At 40.8% G+C, this 15,997-nt stretch overlaps 1 protein-coding gene across 4 annotated transcripts in view; it reads right to left on the reverse strand.

Moving 5' to 3' along the window:
* ANKRD17 (ankyrin repeat domain 17) overlaps positions 1-15,997 on the reverse strand; it is a 139,005-nt gene that overhangs the window by 53,173 nt on the left and 69,835 nt on the right. For all 4 annotated transcript variants that reach the window (XM_060691728.2, XM_060691727.2, XM_087892253.1 and 1 more), the window contains exons 6-11: positions 14,579-14,812; positions 13,493-13,587; positions 12,152-12,389; positions 9,311-9,502; positions 8,889-8,998; positions 697-784 (exon numbers count right to left, since the gene is read on the reverse strand). In XM_060691728.2, the coding sequence (XP_060547711.1) occupies positions 697-784; positions 8,889-8,998; positions 9,311-9,502; positions 12,152-12,389; positions 13,493-13,587; positions 14,579-14,812 (957 nt within the window). The remainder of the gene's footprint in view (positions 1-696; positions 785-8,888; positions 8,999-9,310; positions 9,503-12,151; positions 12,390-13,492; positions 13,588-14,578; positions 14,813-15,997) is intronic.

Genomic DNA, 15,997 nt, shown 5'->3' on the forward strand with positions numbered 1-15,997 from the left:
GACTAATTTGAAAGCGGATAAAATGACAGGTTACAAGAATGGCATGGAAAAAAGAATGTTACGTTGGATATATAAAAGAAACTGACTGATAGTTTAATCTTTAAAATACAATATACAAATAAACCAAGGGTGTGATCTGGATAATTTTCTTCATTTGGATTTACAAAACAGACTTACTAAAAGTTTTCAAGAATTTTGTGAGTCGAGACAAAGGAAAATTGAAAAGAAATGAAGTTTTACGACATTATTTGAAGAGACTAATTCAAGACTGTTAGAAGTAAAAGGAAAAATACAAAGTTCATTTATTTGATCAAGGTTAAAATAGGTATATTATCTCTGGTAATTTTTAATGGACATTTGTTGACATCAGGATTAAAATATTTTATGGGTTTATTGATAAAAGATGGAATATGGGAAGAGAACATTATTTGTTATATTTTAATAGAAGGTGATAAGCAACTAAAATTATTTATACTTGCAATGAAATCACATTTCTATGTATTTTCTTTTCCTTTATTATATTCTTTTTCTTGTCTATTTTTTCTTTTCTACAATTTCTGTTTTTCTTATTATGCTTTTATTTTTTAGATGGTATTAGCTTTTATTGCTGTGATTGTAATATTTAATAAAATTACTATTAAAAAAGAAAAGGTCATTAAAACATGGAAAGAAATGACTTACTGTTTGTAAACCTACCTTTACTAATTAAGAACTGGACAGTACAGACATGGCCTGCTCTTGCAGCTTTCATCAATGGAGTTCTTCCCCCTTCAGATTCATGTTCCTATAAAAACAAAAATATTGAGGAAAACAAGTTGAAAAATACAATTCTCAGATAGCTTCAATTTTTTTTAATTTTAACTTTTTGCAAAATGAGCAAAACATACATAACACCATAATCTGTTACTCATCTCATCCTTATATAATTATGATGGAATATTTCCAAATATTTCCAAATATCCAACTTTGAAAAATACATTCATATTTTTGAAACAACTGTATCGAAGGCAGCATTTTGCGGAAAGTTGTTCTCACAGCAGTTCATTTAATGACTGCTGACAAGTTTAATGACAAGTTATAATGATACTGAAAAAAGTGACTTGTGACCATTTTTCTCACATATGACCATTGCAGTATTTCCATGATCATTTGACCAAAATTCAGATGCTTGGCAACTGACTCATATTTATGATGGTTGCAGTATCCCGGAGTCATGCGATCACCTTTGGCGACCTTCAGACAAGTCAATGGGGAAGCCAGACTCACTTAACCACTGTGTTACTAACTTAACAACTTCAGTGATTCACTTAACAAATGTGGCAAAAATGGTCATAAAATGGGGCAAAAATCATTTAACTACTGTCTCACTTAGCAACAGAAATTTTGGTCTCAATTATGATTGTGAGTTGAGGATTACCTATATCAGAGAGATAAATCACTATGGGATAAAATAATAGACCTGAAAAGGAACTTCCTAATAAAGTCTCCATAGTCTTCTGTCCACTATTTTGAAGAGCATGTTGTTTGAGATTTAGAAAGATGATGAAACTAGAAAGTGCTGCAGCAATGTGGTGATCAAATTAACTTATTGCAACTAGGTTATGAGAGGGAAATTGCAGTACCAGGGTATCATTAGTTGCTGTTTGGTCAAGACGTGACTCTAGCAGAATGGGACTTTTTGGCTCAAACTCTTGGTGCTGCCTGTTTCTCCACCAGGGTTTAGCCTCTGCGTTATTACGCCTTGGCATTTTGAGCCACGGTTCCTCCGTCCCAGTCCCTTTGCCGCAGCCCATTTGCTGCAGTACAGTTCGCATCGGGCTTTTGGGCGCACAGGACAGTTCGAAGCCAGCCAATCGGTGCAGGGGCACGAGGGCTTTGGGAGTAGAGCAGGGGCTGCAGTTCAGAAGGAGGGTCTGTCAGTTTGGAGCCTCCCGAGGCTGCCGAGAGCAGCAGGGTGGGGATGGGGGCTGTAGAGGATGAGGGATCCAGCCACAAAAGACAAGGGGAGGGTGCAGTAGAGGGTGAGGGATCCATCAGGTGGAGTTCCCAGATATTATTATAACTAGACGTAGATTCAGGCTGGAAGGGACCCCAGAGGTCATCTAGTCCAACCCCCTGCTCTAGCAGGAGACCTTATATCATCTGAGTTATTCTGGTGCCTCTGCTCACATTTTTTTCAAGCTCCCTGTAGAATTCCAGGGAAAGATCGTCCACCCTGACCGGGAGCTCTAGCCCTCCCAGGGATGTTTGGGGAAAGGAACATGAGCAAAGAAAGAGAAAAGGACAAGCGTTTGGAATTAGAGTTGTTCCTCACTCCCCTTCATTTCCATCTGTAAGATCCAATAATAATATGTTTAAGGTCATAAATGCCAAACAAGAAACTTAAACAGAGGCTACACTTCAGAGAAGGTGTAACTCCTTTTTATACAGTCAGAAACATCATAAAATAACATCCTGGCTTCCTAATTAGATTTGTGTATTCCTGCAAAAAGGATAGAATACTCCGCATTATGCTTATCAGTCTAATCTCTTTCCTTTGGCCATTTGGCCCCCTGGTGTGACGGGAACAGATCAAAGCTGACATACGTTCTTAGGCAGAAGGGGGAGGGTCTGATCAAAGGTGAGATATATGTTTTGACAAATGCCAGGTACTTCACTCCCAGAAACCTGGGAGGGCAGAGAGGGAACAAAGAGGTGGGGATGGGGATTAGAAGTGAGCAGGGCTCTTGGGACAGGTGGGTCTTCAGAAATCAGGAGAAGGAAAAGCAAAAGACCAGGCCAGCCATTCCCACCAGCTGGTTGCAAATGCCCCACCTGATGGATCCCTCGTCCTCTACAGTCCTCCTCCCCCCGCGTTGCTCTTGGCCGCTTCGGAAGGCTCCGAACTGACAGGCAAGGGGCTCCAGGCCGAGGTGGGGTGGAGGTTTCAGAGCCCCAAGTGCTACTAACTAGGGCAGTCCCGGTCGGGATAGAAATACTTTTGCCGCCTCCCAGCCCCCTCTTCCACAGGGAGAGGCCCTGGGAAACTGCAGCCCCCCTCCCCCTGTCTTTTGTGGCTGGATCCCTCCCCCATGCTGCTCTCAGCTGCCTTGGGAGGCTTGGGAGACTCGGGAGGCTCCGAACTGCAGCCCTCGCTCTCCCAAAGCCCCCATGCCCCTGCACCGATTGGCTGGCTTCGAACTGTCCTGTGTGCCCAAAAGCCTGATGCAAACTGTACTGTGACGAATCGGCCATGGCGAAGGGACTAGGACAGAGGGTCCGTGACCCAAAGTGCCGAGGCGTAATAACACAGAGGTGAAAGCCTAGTGGAGAAACAAGCAGCGCCAAGAGTTTGAACCGAAAAGTCCTAGACCTGACTCTAGTTATATAACAGTCAACTAAGAAAGCAACCATAACCTATATATCTCCCTAAATTAATGGATAGCAACAAAAAAAGTTCAAGATCTATTTTTTTCTTAAGTATTCTTAGCAAATATTAACAAAACTCCACTTTATGATTATAGGTGCCTATCTTTGATTTTAACTATCACTTAAATTTATTGTGATGCTAGCTTTTTTTGTCATGGTAATATTTGTTATTGTGTATTGCCTAAAGGTCCTTCATATTAAGGCTGCACTGAAAATTAAATTATGGCATGATACTTAGCCACTCTGCACCACCACGAAGTTCTACAGACTGGCCAGGCACAAGACAGAATTACTACAAAACTCTAGTTTTCTTTTCAAATCTGTCAAGTGGTTAGGGTAGACTAATCTAAAGAGTCTGGCAAAAATCCAGGTCCCATGAAGTAAAGCTTGATAAAGAAGTGATGCTCTATCACTATATTCTTCAACATCTTCATAAACTATTTAGATGAAGGAATAGAAGTGAACTCATCAAATTTGCAGCCAACACTAAACTGGCAGCCAACACCCCAGAAGCTAGGCTCGAGATCCAAAAGGATCTCAACAGTCTTGAACACTTGGCCCTAGCTACCAAAATAAAATTCAATCTAGAGGAATAAGGTTTTATACTTGGACCCCAAACCTATGTACAGATACAGATTAGGTGTAACCTGGATCAATAGCAGTAACTGTGAGAGGTATCTTGGAGTCCTAGTGCACAATCATTTAAATATGAGCCAGCATTAAGTGGCAGCAGCCAAAAAAAGACAGTGAAATCCTAGGTCGCATTAAAATAAGGATAGAAATATTAGTACTGTTTTATAAAACCTTAGTAAGATCACACTTAGAATATGAATCCAAGTTTTGGTCCCTGTAGTATAAAAAAGATGTAGAGGCTCTGGAAAAAGTGCAGAAAGGTACAACAAAGATGATTATGGAGCTGAAAGATAAAACATATAAATAATGTTTGCAGGAATTGGATATGTCTAATCTAATGAAAAGAAGAAGTAGGGGTGACATTATAGTAGTGTTCCAATATTTGAGGGGCTACCACAAAGAAAAGGGGGGTCAACGCATTTTCCAAAGCACCAGAGAGCAAGGCAAGAAACAACAGATGGAAACTAATTAAGTAGAGAAGTAACCTAGAACTAAGGAGAAATTTCCTAACAGTGAGAACAATTAACCAGTACAATAGCTTTACTTCAGAAGTTGTGATGCTCCAGCATGGAGGTTTTTAAGAAGAGATTAGACAACCATTTGTCTGAAAGGGTCTAGGACTTTTAGTCTCTGACTTTTCACTCTCCTCAGGTGTTTCTCCTCGGGAGATTTCCCCCCCCTTATCTCCTCAGCTGGCACGCCTCCAGTCATTTGCCCTGGGGAATGGGACACCGGCCTCTTCATCCCAGACCCTTCGACACGGCCCATTCGCAGAAAGAGGATTTGTCCTGGATGTTCTGCCCTCTGTGACAATTAGCCCCCAACCAATTGGCTGGAGGGGATGTAATAGAAATCCAGCCAAAGGAGAGAGGTGTAAAAGAATTTGCCAAAATGCCTGACTTCCTTCCTTCCTTCCTCTCCCCACCCCCAATACAGTTGGTTTACTCTGAAGTAAGTCTGACTAAATTCATGCTAGGATTTAAATCCAACGAAAGCAGAGAGGTGTAAAAGAAGTTGCCAAAGTGCCTGCCTTCCCTCCTTCCTCTCCCCCCCTCCCCATACAGGGAGGAACAGTTGGTTTACTCAGAAGCCAAAGGAGAGAGGTGTAAAAGAATTTGCCAAAATGCCTGACTTCCTTCCTTCCTCCCTCTCCCGTCCCCATCCCCATACAGGGATACTGTTACTGAGCGGACTAAAAACCTTCCTCCCTCTCTTCCTTCAACCAGTTAGTTAACAAAGTTTGGAAGGGTCCAATAGAAGAGAATTTTTCCTTCCTTCCTTCCTTCCTTCCTTCCTTCCTTCCTTCCTTCCTTCCTCCCTCCCTCCCTTCCTTCCTTCCTCCCTCCCTCCCTCCCTCCCTCCCTCCCTCCATCCATCCATCCATCCATCCATCCACCCACCATAACATGGCAACTAGCCATGTTTGAGGCTCCTCTAGAGGGGTGGAGCTTAGCGAAGGGTGTGTGTGTATGTGTGTGTGTGTGTGTGTGAAAAAGGAAAGGAAGGCAGAAAAGAAAAGACCATTTCACTGGATCACACTGCAGAGCAGTTGGTTCCTCTTCTGAACTAGAGACCAGGCTATGGGGAGGGGGGGAGGGAGAGGGGGGAGATAAAATAAAATAAAGGAAGATGGATATTGTTTTTTGGAACTCCACTCCTCTAGAGGAGCCTCAAACATGGCTAGTTTCCATGTTATGCTGTTATGGTGGGTAAATGGATGGATGGATGGATGGATGGATGGAAGAAGGAAGGAAGGAAGGAAGGAAGGAAGGAAGGAAGGAAGGAAGGAAGGAAGGAAGGAAGGAAGGAAGGAAAAATTCTCTTCTATTGGACCCTTCCAGACTTGGTTAACTAACTGGTTGAAGGAAGGGAGGGAGGAGAAAGGCTTTTAATCCGCTCAGTAACAGTGTCTCTGTATTTGGGGGGGGGGGGAGGACACGAGAGGGAGGAAGGAAGTCAGGCATTTTGGCGAATTCTTTTACACCTCTCTGCTTTCGATGGATTTAAATCCTAGCATTGAATTTATAAAACTTACTTCCAAGTAAACCAACTTTCCTCCCTGTATTGGTGGGGGGGGGGGGGAGAGGAAGGAAGGAAGGAAGTCAGGCATTTTGGCAAATTCTTTTACACCTCTCTCCTTTGGCTGGATTTCTATTACATCCCCTCTAGCCAATTGGTTGGGGAATAATTATCACAGAGGGCAGAACACCCAGGACAAATCCTCTTTCTGCGAATAGGCCGTGTCGAAGGGTCTGGGACGAAGAGGCTGGTGTCCCATTCCCCAGGGCAAATGACTGGAGGAGTGCCAGCTGAAGAGATAAGTCGAGGGAGAATCGCTGGAGGAAAAACGCCCGAGGAGAATGAAAAAGAGACTAAAAGTCCCATTCCAGTCTAAAATGGTCTAGGGCAGTGGTAGCGAACCTTTTACTTACTGAGTGCCGAACAGGAACACGCTGCACGTGCTGCTGTACCATCTGTGGTAACGCGCAGCTCCTCCCCATGTGTTCCGTTTGCAACCACACCATCTGCGCATGCGCACAGCTTTCACACGCACCCCCACCATGCACTGCACGCGCAACCACACTATCTGCATATGCGTACAGCTTTTGTGCGTAATCTCACCATATGTACATGTGCATAGCTTTCACGCACGCAATACATGCACACAAACCCTGTCTGTGCATGCGCATGCTGTGCACCAGTCTTCTCACACGCATGCACAAACACACGAACATGCTCAGGAGTGCTCCGAAGATCAGCTGGGTCCCCTGAATTGCGTGCATGTGCACCAGAGGCCTCAACACCAGCTGGGGTGCGCATGCATGCGCAGTTTCAGGTGAGCTTGGTGACGGCTCTGCGTGCCACTTCCGGCATGAGTGCCATAGGTTCGCCAATACAGGTATAGGGTCTCCTGCTTGAGCAGGGGGTTGGACTAGATCTCCAAGGTCCCTTCCAAACCTGTTATTCTGTTAAAAGACCAATTTTAATATTCCCATCTTCAAATCAAACCTTAATTGTTCTGAAATAAAGAACAAGTCAAACATGTTCCCTATGAAGTGGATTAGTGTCACAGTTACTTGTCTCATAATTGCCACAGGTGGTCATGAAATTGCAAGCCACACTGGACCCAGGCATAGAAACTGAAATCAGCTAGGACTAAAAGCCTCAGAAATTCCAACATTTTCCAGATGCTTATGGCACTTAGTATACCAACAGCAGTTTTAATCTGTCAGCAGAAACCAACTCCAGAAACAGGTTTTGATATCTAATTACCTCTGGGTAGAGTTTGGCTGATGAAAAAAATATTCAGTCATTTTGCATTGTATACAACTGCATTCTTACTCTGTCCCTTTAACAGCATAATTGCTACTGGTTAATTTAAATTGCATATGCTTTATAGTTTACAATTATCTTATGCTCTCAGACAATACATTCATATTCTCACCAGAACTCTTTGTTTTATATTCTTTGTTATTACTACATATATATATATATATATATATCCCTCCATTTCTGAAGCCTGACTGAATTATATGAAAAAGTGTGAACTTAGGAAAGAGCCATGCAGTATGGTTCTCAAATCCAAAACTGGCACAAGCTTCCAGAAGAAAGAAGGGATGCACATTCCAGGAGAGGTAGTTTGTCTCATTCAGCCAAGAATGACACCTCCTCCCATTACTCCAACAGAGGCCATGCTGCCTGCTTTCTTTCACAAGCCACTAACCACTATCAAACCACATTGCACAACCCCTCTGGCTCTGGTGCAAGCTCACACTGGGTTTCTCTTCTCTCTGGTCTCTCTAGTTACTCTGGCCTTCTCTCTGGACTGGGCCCATAACTTGTCAGAGTGTGCATAGCGTGACTACTATTTTGAAACAATCCAGGGGCAAAATACAGTACACAGAGGTTTTTCAAACAGTGGTTTATCTACAAGCTATAGATATAGATATATATACATACATGTGCTAAGCAAAGCCAGACAATCAATGAACCTTCATTTATAACATGAAGCATACACGAAGAGAAAATTCACGGAGAGAGTACAAAGGAGATAGAACATGAGGAGAGAGGACGCCCCCTAATGGCTTCCCTTATATAGGCAGCTTCTTAAAGTGATAACCCCACTGACTCATTCTTATTACATCATCTCAGTTTACAGCCTTGCAGCAGCTGGTCACCCATTAAATCATCATTACCTTAACACCATTTTTGAAAATGAAACTTTTTCCAGAGTGTTTACAGCATGACTACTCTTTTGAGACAATCCAGGAGCAAAATACAGTACACAGAGCTTTGTCTTACAAACAATGGTTTATCTACAAGTTATATATATATATATACATACATGGTAGGCACGTGCCATAGAAGCAGTCATTATTCAGTTCTACAATGAGAACAATGCAGATACACGAGGAGAATGAGTGATACACAAGGAGGGAGATACGCCCTCTCATGGCCTCCTTTATATAGGCAGCTACTTAACAGGCAATAATCCTGCTGACTCATCCTCAGTCTTAAAGGGCTGGTCAGCTTTAAATCATCAATACCCTGACAAAGTCGCATGAAACTGCAAATGTATGACAAAAGTAATGCTACTACTAGAAAGTATCTAGTATGTTTAAATCACTCTATGTTTGTACAGTATAATGACAGCCCGTTTGGTGTAGTGGTTAAGACACCTGACTAAAAACCAGAAGACTGTGAGTTCTCATCTCATAGTATAACTTTATGTCCCAGGAAAAAATAATCCTGCTAATATTCAACACCTTATTTTTGATTTGGTCAAGTAAGAATAAACTCAGTATCAAACATAGTAAGAGAGTACAAATTTTCATTAGGTAGCTTACCAGATCAGCATCTGCTTGAAGCAGCACATCTGCAACATCGGTATGACCATTTTCACAGGCATAAGTTAGTGCTGTGTCGCCTGTTGCTGTTGTTGCATGCACATTAGCTCCTGAAGTAATATAAATAACATTATTCTTAGAAAAAAATAAATGAATCTCAGTGTTCCCTATTAGGACAGTGTATATAAATCTTATTGTAAATATTCAAATAATGCAATGCCCAATTATTATTGAAAAAAAATCTGTTATTGCATAGATATTTTCCAAAAATATAAACAAGCAAGCAAACCAAACTGCTCGGGTTCAGTGGCATATATGGAAAATGTATACCCAACAGGCAAAACTGCTCACAGATAGCAAGGCTTTATTAAAAATTTCAGTTTGAATCTGAAACAATAAATGCTCAGAGATTAATGCCATACCTGCAGCTAATAAATATTTAACTAGCTCCAAGTGACCCTCTTGAGCAGCTTCCATTAAAGGTGTTGAACAGCCAAGTTCTATATCAGCTCCTGCTTTGATTAGGAAGTCAGCTACTTCCAAAAAACCACCACAGCATGCTAAAGTTAAGGCAGTTTCTTGGGTCTCTTCTGTCTGAGCATTGATGTTAGCTCCTTGAAAACAGAAATATGTAAGTATAAATTAAGATTTAAAAACAGTTCTTTAAACTAGAATGTATATACTGTTAAGTCTTTTTTTTTTTTAAAAAAGTTACAATAATTAGATCTAATATTGTTTGCAATTAGCATTAGTATTAATACTAATTAAAATCAACAGACATAATTTCTTATCACTACAGGTAGTCCTTGACTTACAACAATTTGTCTAAGGACCATTCAAAGTTATAACGGCACAAAGTGACTTATGACCATTTTTACAATTGTCATGGCCATCTGATCAAAATTTAGATGCTTGGCAACTGACTCATATTTAGGATGGTTGCAGGGTCGGATGATCCCTTTTTGTGACTTTCTGACAAGAGAAGTCAACAGGGAAGCCATGAGATTCACTGCACAACCATGTTACTAACTCAATAAGTACAGTGATTCACTTAACAACTGTGGCAAAAAAGGTTGCAAAATAGGGCAAAGCAATGGAAATGTTGGGCTCAATTGTGATTGTAAATCGGGGACTACCTGTATAGAGGATTAAAAGTTAATCCTCTATAAGGACCTCTATATATAACTCTATAAAAGTTAATCCTCTATAGCAGTGGTTCTCAACCTGTGGGTCGGGACCCCTTTGGGGGTCGAACGACCCTTTCACAGGGGTCACCTAAGACCATCGGAAAACACATATTTTCAATGGTTTTAGGAATAATTTTATGGTTGGGGGTCACCACAACATGAGGAACTGTATTAAAGGGTCGTGGTATTAGGAAGGTTGAGAACCACTGCTCTATAAGGACCCACAAGAATATAAATTTACCTTTTTGACTGACTGACAACTTTCTAGGTATGTATTTCCTATTACTGCTCTATTATTTAAAATAATCAGAATACCCAAAGTATTTTCATGTAAAATATTTTAATATTTGATATCACATATTATACAATGAACAAATAAGACCTTCATTTCTTAATTTCTTGAAATTTATTTTGGATTAACTAGTTTCATAATTACAAAAAAATTCAAGTAATTCAGAAATATTTAGCCATGCAATTTTATTATTTTATTTTATTTTAGAAATTTTATATTGCCGCCTACTTGCCCATGGCAACTCAAGGCGGCTTACACAAATATAAAAACATCATATAAAAATAAAAAAAGAACATAATAAAAAATAATAAATTAATAAAATAGTAGCCCCCCACCCACCCCATCCTGGCCACAACACATATTCATACAAGCCATTTAATGGTCTCCATCCTGCTCTGGGTTCCCCAGGCCCACTGGCAAAACCAAGTTTTCAGCGCCTTCCAGAAGAGTGGGGGTCAATCTAATCTCTGGGGAAATGATGTTCCAGAGTGAGGGAGCCACCACGGAGAAGGCCCTTCTTCTGGGTCCTGCCAGATGTATCTCCCTAGGTCAGCAATGGCGAACCTTTTCAGCATCGAATGCCCAAACTGGAATGTGCGCGTGCGTTGGAGCACCAGAAATCTGAAGACCAGCTGGCAGGTGCGCATGCGCCCACCTGCCAGTTGGTCTTTGGGTTTCCAGAGCGCGTGTGTACCCTGGCCAGCTAGCCTTCGGATTTCCGGCACATGCATGCACGTAGGCCAGCTGGTCTTCGTGCACGCCGGAAATCTGAGGACCAGCTGGCCGGCATGCGCATGCGTGTTAGGCAGCTGGTCTTTGGATTTCCAGTGCTCCAGTGCGTGCGAAGATCACCTGGTTGGTTAGCATGCATGCGCTGGAAACCCGAAGACCAGCTGGCCGGTGGGCGCATGCACACCGGCCAGCTGGTCTTCAGGTTTCTGGGGCTCCAGTGCACACGCACGTTCCAGTTTGGGCACTCGGTGCCAAAAAGGTTCGCCATCACTGGTTCACCGGAAACCAGAAGAGTAGCTGCCAATGGCGCACATGTCCATAGAGACGGCTCTGCGTGCCACCTCTGGCACTCGTGCCATAGATTTGCCATCACAGCCCTATGTGATCGGACCTGCAACATTCCTTATCTTCCCGCTCTAGTGGCTTGGGTAGATAATGACCGGCAAGAGATGGTCCCTCAGATAACCTGGATCCAAGGGCTCATGAAGGGCTTTAAAGGTGACGACCAGCATCTTGAATTGCACCCAGAAGCAAATTGGCAACCAATGCAGTTCCGCAAGAGAGGTGAAACATGTGCACATTGAGGTCTGCATCAAACCATACAGGCCACTGCATTTTGCACTAACTGAAGCTTCTGGATGCACTTCATGGGGAGCCCCATGTAGAGCAATGGTCAAAACGGGAGGCAACTAGGGCATGAATGACCGTAAGAAGGGATTGTTGGTCCAGGAAAGGGTGTAACTAGTGCACAATCCGCAATTGTGCAAAGGCCTTCCTGGCCACAACTGCCACCTGCACTTCGAGAACCTCCAAATTACACAAAGGGTCTGTTTGGGCAATGCCAGCCCATACAAGATCAAAGGTGGCAATTCTCCATGGGCCAAAGAACCCCAAACCCAGAGCTACTCAATATTACCAGGGCTCAGTTTCAAGATGTTGCTCCCCATCCAGTCTAACTGCCTTCAGGCACTGCAAGAGGGAGGTCGTGGAATTGCTTAACTCACCACAGGCTGAGACATACAGCTATACAATTGATACAGTTATATTTTTACCTTGACCAAGAAGCAACGCTACCATCTCCTCATGACCCTCTCGGGCAGCTTCCATTAATGGTGTATATCCTTCATCATTTACTTCCTCTAAGTTTGCACCCCTCTCAATTAATAACGCAGCCAGCTCTACATGTCCACCACAGGCTGCTAAAGTCAATGGAGATTCAAAGGAATCAGCAGGCATGTTTACTTGCGCCCCACTATCAAGGAGTAAACGAGCAACTTCTACATGTCCATCCTAGATAGCAAAAATAAAAGTATGTATGATTAAGCAAGTAGTCTGTTGGATCAGACCCTGGCTTATCTAGTACAGCAGTCTGTTCTCACAGTAGCCAAGCAAGGGAGCTCACTAATTTTCTATCAGATGCTCTTCAGCCATTGATCCCAAGTAAAATAAGTATATAAAAGCTGGATAAAACTGCTGCTCCAGAAAATTTGTGGGTTAAAATGAAACATACTTTCATTTGTCTGAAGGGACTTTTTTTTTTTTTTTTTTTGCATCTCACGTTTATTCTAGATGCTAACAAAACCCTTCAACACAGGGGTGTCAAACTCAAGGCTCATGGGGTGCTTAGATCTGGCCCATGGTGCTGCCCTGGAAACAGTGAAGGACCGGCCCACGGAGCCTCTGCCAGCAAAAATGGAGCTTGGGAAGGCTGCGCAAGCTCTGTTTTCACTGGCAGAGGGTTGCAGAAGGCCATCGCAGCCGAAAACAGAGCTTGGGAGCCCGTTTTCACTGGCAAAGCACTTGGGCCCCCACAGGCACCCCCAACACAAGTGACGTCGAGCTGGCCATGCCCACCCTGGCCTCCTGAGATTAAATACAACCCTGATGCAGCCCTCAATGAAATTGAGTTTGACATCCCTGCTTTAACATGTTTGAAGCAGACACAGGAAGAAAGGAAGACTATGTTTTTTCTAATAAACAGATGGGGAATTTTCTTATGATACTCAAGATTGTTTGAAGAAAAACTGAAAAATTGGTCCAATTTATTTTATGTTTAAAGAAATGAATTAAGTGTCTTAAATCTCTGCAAAGATGCTCATTTTATCTCTTAAAAAAGCCAACCCCAATGAAAATAAATGAGTTTTTCAAGAGGAATAGTTTTTAAACTTTTATTTGGGAAAAATGTCTGCCTTATGTTTTAATGACTTCATTTTATTCTTTTAAATGCTGTTCCAATTCCAACTGTTTAAAAGAGAGGGTAAATTTTGTTCCCAGCATAGCTTAGAGGGCTACATGCAACTTGGTAAATTGTTGCACTGCTTTTTAAAATTGTAAAACTACCAAAGAACTTAAACCAAACTTGATATATTTGCCTTACTTTTGATGACTCTTACCATGCATGCCTCCATTAATGCAGTATGCATTTCATCTGTTTTATGTTCCTGATCCGCACCAGCTTCCAGCAAAAACCTCACCATTTCTAAATGGCCTAAAAGAGAAAAAATGAATCCTGAAGATCAGAATTCACTCAAAATTTCAGCTCATAATCGCATATTCACCACAGATGCCAAAGATACAGTCTAAATAACCAAAAAGGGAAGAATTCTCAAAACCTGTATGGAAAATCTATTTTAGTTATTTCATTGACATCAACAACTGAAACTCTTTTATTTGGAAGACCATATAATAAAATAAAAAGTTTTAGTCTGGGTCTCCAATGCATGAGAAAAGCAGAGCTCTTGAAAAGGCACAGCTATGTTCTCAGATACACACTCTTATAAGGCTCTAGAAAACAGATAATCTAGAAACATTTCCTCACAATGAGAAAGTACAAAGACACTGACTTTTAAGTTGAATATGAAAATTAGAAAATAAATTTTTTAGAAGTAAAAAATTCTCAGGACAATAATAAAAGTGGTTCACGAATCCAAGAGTGTTCTTTGAGTTTCATTTTTTTTCTTTAAAGAATAGAATGCTGGATAGTGTTTAAGAAAAAAAAAAACTTTTCCCACTGGATTATTTTATAGCTTTCAATGGCAAACCTTGATCAAGTAATTGTAATTGATTTTGTAAGTCTTTCATTGTTTCAATACATTTCTAGTTCTGGGAATGTAAATCACATTCACAACTGAAGGCAATGTATATACATTGGATACCATCTCTACCCAGTAAAATACATTCAATAAAAGTTTCCTTGTATTTTATTTAGCTCCATATTCTAGTATTGAATGTTTGAAATTTAAGTATTCTTTCCATAAGCATTAGAATAATACCATCCCAACAAAAATAAATATATGTAGAACTAAGTATTAATCATATTTAATATTATTTATTAATATTAATATCAATTTATTAATTGGAAGAAAAAACAGAACAAATAATAAAATTCAATCCAAACATTCTTTAGCAAGGACATACAATTTCTTTACAAACTTTTATTGAAGAATATGGTTAATTACTGATAGATTACAATATTTTACCTTTATAGCAAGCCAGCGTAAGCGCACTCTCCTTAAACTCATTGGAATGCGTATTGATTCCAGCTCCATTTTCTAACAGAACTCTGGCAACTTCGACATGTCCAGCACTCCCTGCCTCCATAAGAGGCGTGTGGCCGTTTTCATTATGGTCCTCGATACTAGCACCTGATTCTAATAGGCCCTTAACAACATCTACATAGCCTCCAGCACAAGCATAAGTGAGTGCTGTATTGCCTATTTAGGAAAAAAAAAAAATTCAGTTATCCATTTATACTTCAAACATTTATATATACATAGATATGTTATCTAGTACAGTATAATAAATCCTAAATTCAATATTTGTCTGTGTCAAAGCCTTCAATAATTGATCTATATATTAAAAAAAGTGGTCAATAACTGGGAACTGAGTATGTTTAGTCTAATGAACAGAAGGAGTAGGGGTGATATGATAGCAGTCTTCCAATATTTGAGGGGTTGTCACCGAGAGGGTCAACCTATTACCCAAAGCACCTGAAGGCAGGACCAGAAGTAACAGTGTGAAGCTTATCAAAGAGACAACCAACCTAGAACTAAGTAGAACTTTCCTGACAATTAGAACAATTAATCAGTGGAATGGCTTGCCTCCAGAAGTTATCACTGGAGGTTTTAAGAAATGATTGGCAGCCATTCATTCAGAATAGAACAAGGTCTTCTGTCTGAGTTGGGAATTGAACTAAAAGACCTCTAAGATCATGTCCAATTATGTTATTCTATAATTCTATATTCTGGGCTAAGAATCTCACAATATTTAGCTTGCATCTACAATACAAAAAGATCACCACTTCCCTTAAGTGCATTTATATGAAAGATGTACATCCTGGGTATTTCCTTTAGAAGTTCCAAACTATGCATAGGCCCTTTCTCCCCCTTTCTACAACAATAAACTCTGAAATTGTCTGAGTTAGATCAACCCAAAGCCACTTGAATCTATTTTTCTCAGTATTAGTCCAACAGCTTTATGATTAAACCACATTGGACCATCATTTGGATTACAAATGCTTGTATGAGAAGACTTTTGATCATTTCAGCTATTTTCTTAGGTAGAGTAAGTTTTCTGATTCAAAAACTGCTCTAGAAACAGATTAGAAAAGGAGGCAATTTTTGATAGTCTATGTTCTTAAAGCTTCTGCCAACAGTTCTCCAAAAATCTGCTCCAAAAATCTGCTTGGGAGCAATTTTGACAGGAAAAAGTCCCAACACTGCAGATACCATGTGCGCCAATCCAACTGGTCTGATTTACATATATAACTCATATTGATCTTGATATTTTATTTGAAAGTGAAACTACTCTTAATGAATATCCTTATAATAGCAAAAAATATGGGACATTATTCTAATGGTTCCTGAGTCACATGTCAGTTTCTCTGAATATAGTAACAT

Source organism: Pantherophis guttatus, chromosome 4, assembly GCF_059756535.1.
Source record: "Pantherophis guttatus breed Tessera chromosome 4, ASM5975653v1, whole genome shotgun sequence".
Lineage (NCBI taxonomy): Eukaryota > Metazoa > Chordata > Lepidosauria > Squamata > Colubridae > Pantherophis > Pantherophis guttatus.